Here is a 12834-nt window from a genome sequence, read left to right as displayed (position 1 = left end):
TGACAGGCCAGAAGTTCCAGGTGGCCAAGGATTTTGCCCCTGGTTCATTACACAGATGAGTTGAGAAAATAGTTCCCTGCTCCTCTCAGATACACTTCAATACACTACGAAACTCTGAGTTATGCCCATGCAGCAGCCTGAAAGAACAGACCATGATCAATTATACATTTTTGATGCTGGAAAATGAACTCTCGGGATATATCCACTATACTGATCCCTTCCTCTTTAAAGGCATAAAGTGGATGGATTACTGCCACTGGATTACTGTGCTGTTTGCCCTGCTCTGTGCCTAATTGACCTTTGCTTATGCAAACAGGATTGACTTTAAAGCCATGTGGAGATAGGTTTAGGGATTACACAGCAATTCCCCTCAGAGCAGACATTTCCAAATTCCAACACCTTAACCCAGGAGTCAAATGGTGTTTGTGGAGTGTTTTGCCTGTGATGGCAATGCATTCAGAGTTGAAGGGGTTTAACCATATTCTAACACAAAGCCACGCGACACATTCTCCCAGTAGACTCTCTAGGATGCCAGCACCAACTCGCAGTGCTCTAAACAAACATCTGCCATCTACTCCATCATAAATGCTTGCCCAGTTCTGCTCCCGCACCCAGCCTTCCCTGCTCCTATTTGTAAAGAACACACTCCCAGCTCCAATTTTCGAGGCGGTAAAGCGCCCTTTCATCTTAATCCCAGCATCATCCTGCTCATTTTATTCTTTTCTAGGCCTGCAATTAATAGTCATGTATCGAGACAGGGTCACAAAGTGCTTTTACAAACATTAAAGAGCTCGTTAACCAATTGAAACTTTATTTAAAAAAAAAAAAGTGCAGATGGAAACTGTGTTTCCCTGAAGTCCACTCACACCTGTCCACTGCACACTGTCGCTCTTTTGCTACAAAAATCCTACCCCCAAATGCTAACCAGCCTGGAAACTAACAGTTAAGGGCGATTCCCCTCTGCCACAGAACCCTTCTTTGCTCAGTGTTACCCCACACCACTGTAACAGTGCCTCCTCATGAAATTTACAAGGATATATGCAAAAGTCAAAATAACATTAATGCCTAGCCCTGTTCATCAGCAGAACTCAAAGCACTTTATTAAGGAGGTCAGTAATATTATCCTGTCTTCTGAGGCAGAGCGCAAGGAAGTGACTTGCTCAAAGTCACCCAGCAGGCCAGTAAAATAGCTGAGAATAGAACCAAGGTGTTCCAAGTTCCAGTCCTTTATGCTATCTTCTTAGGGTTACCATATTTGAACATTCAAAAAAGGGGACACTCCACGGGGTAGGGGGTATTTGCTCGCGGCCCCCCCCCCCCCCGGCCCCTGGCTCCACCCCAACTTCACCCCTTCCCTGCCCCCATTCCAACCCCTTCCCCAAAGTCCCCACCCCAACTCTGACCCCTCCCTGCCCCATTGGACCCCTTCCCCAAATCCCCGTCCCCGCCTTCTCCCCTGAGCGTGCCGCATTCCCCCTCCTCCCCGCTCCCTCCCAGCCCCTCGAAACAGCTGTTTCGCGACACAAGCACTGGGAGCAAGGGGGAAAAAGTGGGCACCCCGCTCCAAAAGGACGATTTGAGGGCAAAAGGCTGAGGAGAGAGTTTGAGCTAAAGGAATTAATACCAAAGATGGAGCTGGATTGAAACTTCCAGTTCTGAGCTCAGGATCCACGAGTCAGGCCTGTTTCTAACTAAACCATACTTCCAGAAGACACTAGAAGGGGCTTGAGAGACCAGCTTGAAAGAGAAGCAGAGGGAACAGGCAGGCCCCATCCTTCAGCCCTACCTACATGATATGAGTCATGATGCAGCTAGCACAGAACCGAAGGGAAAGGTATATATCCCACCACCAGCCCTGAGGCGAGCCACTGCACAATGGTGGGCCAGGTCTTCAGCGGGTGTAAATCACTGAGCTGTGCCAATTTACACCCACTGAGGGTATGACTCAAAGCATGTGTAACTTGGAGGGTTTATTTCTTAAGCTCGCTTCACTGCTTAACGGGCTTTCCTGCCACAGAGCTTCTCAGATGGTTTGAGAGAAAAACACATAAATAAAAGAACCCAAGCAGCTGTTGCAGGTGCTTCCCATCGCCAGACCGTGCTTTAAAACAGGCAGCAGGTGCAAAACTGACTGCCTTGCCTTCTCCAAGAGCAACGCCTGCCATATTCCATCCGCACACGTGTGTCTTGCTGAAGGCTGGGCTGAGTTGGTGTTAGAAACACCTGTTACCAGGTGTTGGCTTATGGGCAGAGGGGCCTACAGAATCCTTCCCAAGGATCATTGCCGAGGTCTTTGTTGTCCTTCGGAATCCCCCATGCGCCTTTCGCATTAAGCTTCTTATATACCAACTTTTGTCACCACCTGCCTTTGGGCCTGACTCTGATCCCACTGACACTGGGGTAAAGCAGGAGTAACGCCAAGAGACAGACACGAGAGTAAGAGGATCCAGATCAGGCCCCTTTTGTTCTCTTCTTCCCCTTCTTAGTCCCTTATTATCTTCCCTACCACTTCACTTCCAGCTCTTTTGGGATTTTGGTTCTCAGCACGAACCATCTACTGCAGTTCCTCACTACAGACGACCCACTGCTCTCACACCCACATCCCTCCACTGGCTGTTGTAGCCTCCCATTTCTTCTCTTTTCCTCTCTTCTTTAACTTACCCTCCATTTTTCTCACTTTTATTGTTCACAGATGGTAACCTCTCGGCTGGCTCTATACCAGTAATGTGATGAACTAGCACTGCTCTCTGCTGGATGGAATCAGAACTGCTCGACTGTGTGTCATAGACCCGATAGTGCCATCAGCGAATAGAGATTCACCTTAACCTCAACTAGGAGAGGCCTGTGCTTTTTGGAGCAGGAAGGGCTGAGTTCTATCCCCACTGTCACCCTGAATTTCTGAATGACCACAGCATGTAAGGAGGCACAAAACAGAAAAGGCTAAGAGGACACCACACAGAGTGGAGAGCATCAGAATGTAAATACCTAGGGAAGGGATTTAACAGCGTCTTTTTAACCCACCACTTAAAACCTGATTGTAAACGCCACAGCAGGTGCTTGGCACAGCCAGCCCCCTTTAATACGGCAAAGGAAGCTCTCAAAGCTTGATTGTTTCATGCTTTACACTTCCAGGCACCTTTTGCCTGAGGCGCTCCAACCACTTTACAAGGTGGGTAAATATTATGCCCACTTCACAGAGTGGGGAACTGAGGCACAGAGAGATTCTGGCTCACATTTTCCAGACTAGACTCTATAATTTTTGGCAGGTCTGATTCTGGGTGCCCAAGTTTAGACACCACCCAAAACCCGAGGCTCCCATAATTAGAAGATGCTTTAGAGATTGTGGGGCATAGTGACTTCCCCTCCCCACACCACATGGGGGGAGGAGAAATGGGGTACTGCTCTCTCGACTTCCCTCATCCTCTTCTAACCAGGCAACATCAGCAGCCAAACCATTTGGTAGCAATCCCTGAGGTCAGGTTACTGTGCTGGCTGTTGGGAATCTGGGATGGCTTATAAATTAGATCAGAAATGAAAGTGAGTTTGTTGCTGAAAGCCAATTGCCCAGTGAACATTTGTTCATGTTCCAGGCCCAGAACTGGACCCACAGGACATTTCTATCCTAAAACACCAAGCAGGAGGATAAAAGCAACTAAACCCAAAAATCATTCAGTCCAATAAAGGGCACAAACCCTTTTATTGGCTGCTTTAATTGGTGCTGCTGGAGATTCCTTTAGAAAGCTGTTTGCCCTCAGCTTTAGCCGAGCTGTTGTGGTGACTCACAGCACAAGCAGCAGCTGCTACCCGCATTTGCTTTCTGGATACATTGCTACAGCATGTTGCTATACACCCCTAAGCCTGGAGCATGACAGCCCAGCTCCCTGGCACACGGTTAGCACAGTGGTGCCATTTAATTCACAACCAACCGTGTGCAGCGTGAAGCCATTTCAGATGAGCATCAGTTGCATGGAGAAGCTACAAAGCTCATGCGTGGGGGAAGAGAATCCGTTGTCACATGCACCCCACGTTGTGTATGTCAGTATCAAGCTGACAGGCAGCCCACACGGGCACCGTCAAAGGCACTAGGATTGCAACTCCCACACTGCTACCAGGACCAACAGCATTGTGACATCAGCAGAAAAGCCCATACGCCCAGCTGGCACAAATACACACTTGGAGAATATGTGATTGTTGTGGGTGCCAACTGATGGCAAGGCATTTGCACAGACTTGAGCAATTAATGAAGACTTTGTGCGGTATCTCAGCTTCCTATGGGCTTGATCCTGCAAGGTGTTGAGCAGACACTTACCAAGTGTCCTCAAGTCCCGCTGTCCGTGAGGTTAAAGGTGCTGAGCACGTGGGCAGAGACTGGGGGGGCATGGGAGGGGGCATTGCCCCCCCCAAACTGTATACCCAGTACCGGTGCAGGAAGCAGAGGCTCATGCTGACTGCAGAGCGCCCTTTCTGCACCAGGGCTGCAGTGAGTGTCAGAGCCCTGGTCAACTGACTTGGGCTCACAATACAGGGCTAAAAATAGCAGTGTAGATGTTCTTGCTTGGGCTGGAGCCTGGGCTCTGGGACCCTCTGTCCCCCGCAAGGTTTCAGAGACTGGATTCCAGCCCGAGTGGGAATGTCTCCACCGCTGTTTTTAACCCCGGAGAGCGAGCCCAAGTCAGTTGACCCTCACTGCCGCAGGGATTTTCTTGCAGCACCCTGACGTACCCCGAGAGTCTTTCCATTGATTTCAAAAGGTTTTGGATCAGCCCCATGTAAGCTGAATGGGAGCGTCCTCCAGCGGAACTGCCAGAAGCTGTGCTCAATATGTCTCATATACGTATCACTGTGTTTTAAAAGAGCTAGCAGCATTTGCCAGGATAGCTGTAGATGACTGTGTACTTGTAAAGCTAGGCATATAAGCCTCTGTATGAAGCCTCCAGGAAACTTCACTGTCAACTCTATATTGGTACAATAGTGGTCTGATTCAGACTGGTGCTGAGCAACCTTACCTCCCTGTGAAGCCAACGACACTACTCTGTACGTGCAGGATGGAACCACTGATAATTTTCAGCGTTTGGAAAGCTTGCTAAAACGAAAGGTCCATCTTACTTCATTTAAAAATGTGTACTCCGTATTCGGACCCCACGAATAATGATAATATTATTAAAAGTGATAATAAAGGGCCAGATTCTGCCGCTGTTGCTCATGTTGCATAGCACTATACGTCATGACTAGCCTCATGGATAGTGATGTACAGCTGTACATAGCCCAGTATAATAATACAGTATACTCCTATTCATCCAAAACCCTGTTATGCAAACCTCTGCAGTATCCAAATCCCTTCTTTCTCCCCCGTGCAGCTTATGCTGGAGGACAAGGAAGTGATTTGGATAATGCAGTGCCTTGGATATAGAGCGGAGACCCCCAGCCAGGAGTGCGAGGAGGAGGAGGAGCCCCTGGCCAGAGAGGAGGCCACCCTGCTGCTGAATGGTTCCTGCAGCACAGTGAGCCGCCTGCAGCCCCGCTGTCACAGGAGTGAGTGAGCAGGGCAGAGCAAAGACCCCTGGCCAGGACTGCCAGGAGGAGGAGGAGGAGGACCACGCTGCAGGGGAAGTCACCCCGCTGCTGAATGGCTCCTGCCCTCTTGATTATCCAAACTTCCAATTATCTGAACAAAATCCATATCCCCACTGCTAACCAGATAATCCAGAGTGTACTGGCATTCACTGCACCTACACAGACTCTTCCATTTTAGAATCTCAATGCACTTTGCAAAGGTTGATAAGCAGCACCACTCCCATTTTACAGCTAGGTAACTGAATGCTACGCATTTGGGTTTGTTTTCATATAGAGGCCAATGCTCTGGACCTTCCCATCACCGTCAGTAGAATTTCACAGAGTACAAACCAACCCCAAATTTGGCCCACTATTTTTTCTTCTTGACAGGACAGAGCTTCTCTGCCAAAGCCACGAGAAACAAACAGCCCCACAGGAAGTATTGTGTGTGCCTCCTTCAGCATGAAAAGTGCAAGTGTTTGTTGCTATAGGACTCACATTGTCAGACTGAATTAAATTCACGCTCCATCTCATCTCACCTTTAGATTTGTGTTCCCACCACCTCCTCCTGTTGGGGTGTTTACACACATGCTCTGCCAAAAGAGTGGATGTATATACTTTTTCTAATTTTTTTGCTGCCCCTGATTGTTTTGGAGAGTTCTCTATATAGCAAACCTGAACCAGGCAGCTGTACTTGTCACTGAAAATTCAGCTAATTCCATTCAACAGGATAAGCCATAGACAAGAAAGACAGACTACTCATGGGAGAAAAGCTGGATTAATACCTATCCTGTTTAAAATCTTTTCAAATACTGGTTATATTAAAATGCTTCTAAATGGATGTTGAAAAAAAACAGAAACACTTTACAAAATTATACATTTCATCCAAACCGTAGTTTTTAATCGTCATGCTCTGTAAACATCTAACAATTATAAATACACATGCCCCTTCCAAAATGCTGGAGAGCAGCCAGACCACAAACCTTTTGGCATGATGTACCACTTGAAAATGTACATGAGTTGTATGTCATATGTAGCAAAGAGTGACTCCTGGGAGGGAAAATAAACCAGATTATGTCTCAAAGCAGAATTAGGGAATCGAACTTTTGGGATGATGATTTTTGTCCCAATGAATGATACAGTTAGAGTGGCCCTCAGGGGAAAAAAATTAAAAAAACTTTCCAATAGGAGGCATAGTATAAAATTGCATGATTAGAGGAATTAATGTTTTTTGTGGCTGTTTTGAATATACATCTTAAACACCCCCCACCCTCCCCGCTCAGTTTTTATCACAATGCCTCTACAACTCCCATGATGCAAACAGTACCATGTAACAGGTTGCCCTCCTCTGGAGCCTGCAGAAAATGAGGACACTTCCCTTGAATCCTTCAGTAACAACAGAGCAGGAAAAAGAGAACTAAAAAGGATTTTGAAACACTTAATAACCGATAAGTCACACAAGTGCCCTTGAAGACGTTCAATTCAGCAAACGGTCATAAATAATACGTAATAACAAAATGCCTGTTGACGCCCTGCCCGTCAAACTGCCCCCTTGATTAGCCATACAGGTGGCAAACATTTTACAGATGTGTCTAGGGGTCCTAAATAGGGATCTGCAATAGATGTTGATGGTCACGCTATCAGGTAGAATTACTATTATATTTTCAAGACCATGTTACCTTTTTCAGGAATGCCATTCTTGGCCTGTAATGCTGCCCTTGGTCCACCCGTTTGACAGTCATCGTGCCCCACTTAGTCAAGGCAACAGCCACCAAGAAAGCAAACTAAAAACAACAACAAAACAATTAGAAGCCAGGTTTCTACTCCTCAATTGCAGGGCTGCTGCGGCGGCTGCTGCTGGAGACTGGAGCACTCCCCAGTCTCGAGACTAAGGACAGCGGTGAGCAAACACTGCTCCGCCACAGCCAATCACCAAGCAGCTCCGAGGACCTGATTTGCATGGCCGACCGGCCTCCGCGCTTCCCACCTCTCAGCGCTAGGGGGAGCTCGCCTGCACACACAGGGAGAAGAAAGGCTCAGGAGCGGGGGGAGAGGGCGTGCCTTCAGCCAATCGGGTCTTTCCAGAGTCTCAACGTTCCAAACCCTATACATTGTTACATGCTGTGGAATGCCAACTAGTCCCCTCCAGTTTTCTGAGGCTATTTAAAAGGATTTTTTAACTTTCCACCATGTAAAAGAGATTTAATTAAAAATGTCTTTAAATCAACATATTTTGCTGATTTATATTGATAAGAAGTTGCCTTAAAATTCAGTGTTTCGGCTGGTGCTTTAGAAAACTGTCTAAAAAAATAAATATTTCTGCCAATGGTTAACATTTCGTTTCTAAAAATTAAATCAGCACTTTCAGTTTAATAAAAAGTGCCTTTGCCAACATTTCTGCAAAAGTGTAATAGGACGGTATTTTTAAATCAACATTCCTAATGGTGTTTAAATGTAATAAGTTGTGAAAAAGTCAACATTCTGACTGTTTACTGGAAAACATTTAAAAATATTTTTCTTTGTTTAATAAAACGTTTTACTGCTAATAACAAAATGACACTTTGTATTTAGATTATATTTCTTATTATTCATGTAGTACTTCTATATAAACACCACTCCACAGAAAACAAAAAAGACATGGCCTTGCCTTAAAGAGTTCCCAGTCAAAGGGCCCAATCTGGCTCCAACTGAAGACAGTGGCCAAAGGAGCAAGGTAGGGTCCTAAATCAGCCACATACAGGGGACAACAGTTAGGTTCTAAGGCAGAGATCCACATCCGGCCTGGAGGACCCTCCTGCCCAGCCCCTGAGCTCCTGGTCCGGGAGGCTCGCCCCCAGCCCCTCCCCTGCTGTTCCCCCTCCCCCGCAGCCTGAGCTCACTGCGCCGCCGGCGCAATGCTTTGGGTGGCGGGGCTGCAGAGCTGGCCTGACCCGATGCTCTGCGCTGCACGGTGGCGTGGCTGGCTCCAGCCGGGCGGCGCAGCTGCTTGTCCCGGTGCTTTGGGTGGTGCAGCTGTAGCGCCGCGAGCCACCGGTGCTCCAGGCAGCGCGGTAAGGGAGCAGGGAGGGTTGGATAGAGGGCAGGAGAGTTCGGGGAGGTGGTCAGGGGGCAGGGGTGGGGATAGGGGTCGGGGCAGTCAGAAAGTGGGGAACAGGGGGGTTGAATGAGGGCAGGAGTCCCCGGGGGGCAGTCAGGAAGGAGAGGGGGAGTTGAATGGAGCGGCGGGGGGCAGTCAGGGGCAGGGGTTTCAGGAGCAGTCACGGGACAGGGAGAAGGGGTAGTTTGACGAAGAAGGGGTCCTGGGGGGGCAGTCAGGAATAAGAGGAGGGGTTGGATGGGGCGGTGGGGGGCAGTCAGGGGCGGGGGTTCCGTGGGACAGGGAGCAGGAAGATGGATGGGGCAGGGGTCCCGGGGGGGCCATCAAGGAACAGGGGGGGTTGGATGGGGCAGGAGTCCCGGGGGGGGCATCAGGGGGCGAGAAGCAGGGGGAGGTCGGATAGGGGGCGGGGACCGGGCCATGCCTGGTTATTTGGGGAGGCACAGCCTCCCCTAACTGGCCCTCCATACAATTTCCAAAACCCGATGCGGCCCTTAGGCCAAAAAGTTTGCCCGCCCCTGTTCTAAGGGCTGCAGCCTCGCAAACACTTAAGCATGTGAGTAACTTTACTCATGTGAGTAGTCTCATTGAGGTCAAGAGATCTAATGCTGTGAGTAAAGTTACTCACGTTTAGAAGACTGGAGCTTAAAATCATGAAGGGATAATGCTAGTGAAATCAACACGTTTCTAGAGGGCCTGATCCTGTTAAGATGCTGCATGTTTTCAATGCCACGGAAGTTAACAGGGGTTGATAGAAAGTGATCCTTGCAGGATCAGGTTCTTAGGGCTGTGTCTTAGCTGACCTCAGTAGTGGTTGTGCCTCAGGAGAGGGGAGGGAAGGGAAGGAAAGGGACCCAAAGAAGACGGTGGCCAGCTGAGTATTTAGGACAAAAGAAAAAGTGCAGAGCAGTGGAGTCAAAGGGACAAAACATGGGGACCCCAGGCAAAGCCCATTCCGAGATCATGGCAAGGGAGTCAGCGGATGCCACCAAGGGAATTCTGCCCAATGCATGCATGCATAAGCACTCCAAAAAAGGCCCTACAATCACAGAGTCTCCTCATGATTGAGCTGCCTCCTCAGGGACTGATGAATGGGTGAATGGTGTCTGACTGACAGCACTGCAGACTAAAATCCTTCATTTATCCAGGTAGGTACAATGGAGCAATAGTCATGCAGACTTCCTCACCTCTCCCGAGTGATGCACCTTCAGATCAGGAGGGACAGCATCTGCGGGTGAGACAGAGGTGAGACCTTGGTGCTACACGAAAACAACAATTGTACCAGGTTTCATATCTAATACATTTCACAGAAACGCCTGCCCTCCATGAGGCCACACACCCCAATACAAGCCACACACACACACTCACCACTCACATGTGCACTCATCCTTACATATCACACATACACCAAGCACATGCACATGTATACACTCACCATAGACACAATCACTCACACCACGCCATGTGTGCATACACCCACATACACACTGCAAAAGCAGGTACATATCACGCACATGAATGAATACACTATGCACACACACCTTTGCATGCACTCACATACATAGTACACCCCCACACACATATCATACCTGCAAGTGTCCACACACCATACGTGTGGATGCACCTACAAAGAGACCAAGCACATACATACACTATACACACATCATATGCACACCAAACAGATGCGCATATACACTACACTACAGTCAAACACATCTCGGTGATATATTTTCATGGCACTTTCAACATTACACATTTTTGTGATTTGCAGGACATCATGGCTCCTATGCTTCAGTAAAGTACATTGGCTCTGAACTCATTGCAATGTTGTCTCTCCATTAATAGCCTAAAGGCACTAATGGCCTCCTCAGTTGCATTGCAGCTCTTCGGAAGCATCTGAACGAGCAGGCTTTCCTCCATATCCTGTCTCTACTCATGAAGATTACCACATGAATTGCCTCCCTTTTGCGTGTCTCCCAACCACATGACAGTCAACACCCTTGCTTTACAGGAGGTTTTCTTCTGGAATTCTCTGCTTCCTGCTGCTGCATGATTTAATGATTATTAATGAAATCTGTAGTTCTGCCTGCGAATGCCAGGGGTAATAGATCTCTGGCTTCAGGGCATTAGCTGATTGTCACGGGGTTCAGGAGGGATTTTTTTCACCCATTTTCATCCTCTCATAACTGAATTGTCTTGTTGTTTTTCCGAAAGGAGTTCATCCAACTGGCGATCCTCAGGAGTTGACAAAGGTAATGACAGAAAATCTAGCAGCACAGAAATCTCCTGAGGGCAATCAGCAGGAGAAGGAAAGGACTTTGAGTAGACTCATGCCTGGTCTACACCTAAAACTTAGATCCACCTAGCCACACTGTGAAATTTCATACCCTGTGTGATATAATTAGGTCGACCTAACCCCCGGTGTAGACACAGCTAGGGCAATGGAAGAATTCTTCTGTCAACCAAGCTACAGCCTTTCGGAGAGGTGGATTACCTGCATGGATGCAAAAACTCCTTCCGTGGATGTAGGAAGCGTCTACATTACAGCTCTACTGCTGCACGCCTGTGCCACTCCAGCCGCTCTAGTGTAGACATGCCCTAGATGAAATGGAAGAGTAGTGAAGTTGTCTAGTTATTTCAAGGACTATAATTAATGGAAATGATCTGGTTTCCTCTACAGGAAGGGAGATACTTCAGGCGTGTTCTATGCCCGTACATACATAAATAGATAGAGCTAGAGCCACAAAGGAACATAGCTGCTACAGCACACAACTTTTAGGTGTGGAATCCACAGCCCCAAGCTAGGCACCCAGGCTCCCTATACCCTGCATGGAGAGAGCTAGGAGCCTAAGAATGTGCTTCACAAAAGCCAGTGTGCTTGCTGAGTGGGGAGCTGCCAAGGCTAGCCAGAAGGAAATGCCAAGGAGAGCGGTGTTGCCTTCAGTGACGTAGGTGCCTACTTCTGTTCCAGAGGGAGGCATCGGTCTCTGTTTGGGATTCTGAGCTGTGAACCCTCTTCTGGGGTTGGGCACCTAAGCTGCTAGTTCCCCTCTTCTAAGGTTTAGCCCCGTGGCTAGAGAACTTACCCAGGATTTGGAAGACTGGGGTTTAATTCCCCCTCTGCTTCACGCGGAGAAGAGATTTGAAACTTGGGTCTCTCTCTTCCCACGTGAGCGTCCTAACAACTAAGCTATGGGGTATTTTGGGCCATGTCTCTTTCAGTATCCAGTTGAAGCTTTTCGACTGTAGATAAACAATTACATGTTAATTGGCACAGAAGAATTGGAACCTCCTCCCTTTTCTCCCTGCCCTGGTGAATCCACTAAGAGCAGGACAAGAAATAATCAGTTTAGTTTGCAGCAAGGGAGATTTACGCAGGATATTAGGAAGAACTGTCTAACTCTACGGATAGTTCAGCTCTGGAACAGGCTACGTAGGGAGCTTGTGGAATCCCCATCACTGGAGATTTTTAAGAACAGACTAGCAGGGATGGTCTAAGGTGTGAATTTAAACTGATATGGTCATACAACCCCCCTTGTAAACACTTTCATTCCAGTTTGAGAGAGAGCGAGAGAAAGAGAGAGAGAGTGTGTGTGTGTGTAATATCTCTATTCGTATAATGGTACAATTGGTAAAACTTTCCCATAGACAAGATCTAAGGCTTTGTTTCAAGGAGACAGAGAAGCAAACAAGCTGGTGGGGGAGTTGTTATGCCAAATGGTGTAGGAAGAGACTTGAGTAGCTAGGGAATTTTCATCCCTGGTATTAAAAACAATGGTCCAGTTAAAGTCCTCTGAACAAAAAGTAAAACCTTAGAATGTATTTATCATGCACGCTCCTCTAAAGTGCAACAACAGCTAGGAGTTTTTGGAACATGACACTAGAATGAGGAATCCAAGGAAGTTCAGGCTTCCGCTGTGATGTTTACACAAGGATGGGGATGGGAGGGAAACAAAGAGGAAATGGAACATTTCGTTCTTTATTAGCATTTTATCAAAAATGGAGAAAGGGCTTTAACATCTTTAAGACTTGGTTATTAGCTCACATTACTGGAATGGTCCCCATTTACGGATGGAAACCCTACAACTGCTAGGTGGAGTGGTTAGTATAGACTCAAGGGAGTGCAGAGTTTGCAATCACATATTTGATCTGCCTCAGCTTTGGTCATGGTCATTTTTGTTGAT

The 12834-nt window shown here is 47.7% G+C and overlaps 1 protein-coding gene across 5 annotated transcripts in view; it reads right to left on the bottom strand.

Annotated features, from left to right (window-relative positions):
• The window catches only part of RGS9 (regulator of G protein signaling 9), a 68009-nt gene extending 59827 nt beyond the window's left edge, over positions 1–8182 (bottom strand). The window contains exon 1 of one of the 5 annotated variants that reach the window (XM_037914195.2): positions 7233–8182. In XM_037914195.2, the coding sequence (XP_037770123.1) occupies positions 7233–7295 (63 nt within the window). In that variant the 5' untranslated portion in view covers positions 7296–8182. Of the gene's footprint in view, positions 1–6880; positions 7186–7232 lie in introns of those variants that run through there. The other 4 variants (XM_043527685.1, XM_043527687.1, XM_043527688.1 and 1 more) reach the window with 4 other exon arrangements.
• Positions 8183–12834: the final 4652 nt, after the last annotated feature.

This window comes from Chelonia mydas, chromosome 14 (genome assembly GCF_015237465.2).
Source record: "Chelonia mydas isolate rCheMyd1 chromosome 14, rCheMyd1.pri.v2, whole genome shotgun sequence".
Lineage (NCBI taxonomy): Eukaryota > Metazoa > Chordata > Testudines > Cheloniidae > Chelonia > Chelonia mydas.
The sequence above is the reverse complement of the archived record's forward strand: the minus strand, read 5'-3'. Positions and strand labels throughout refer to the sequence as shown.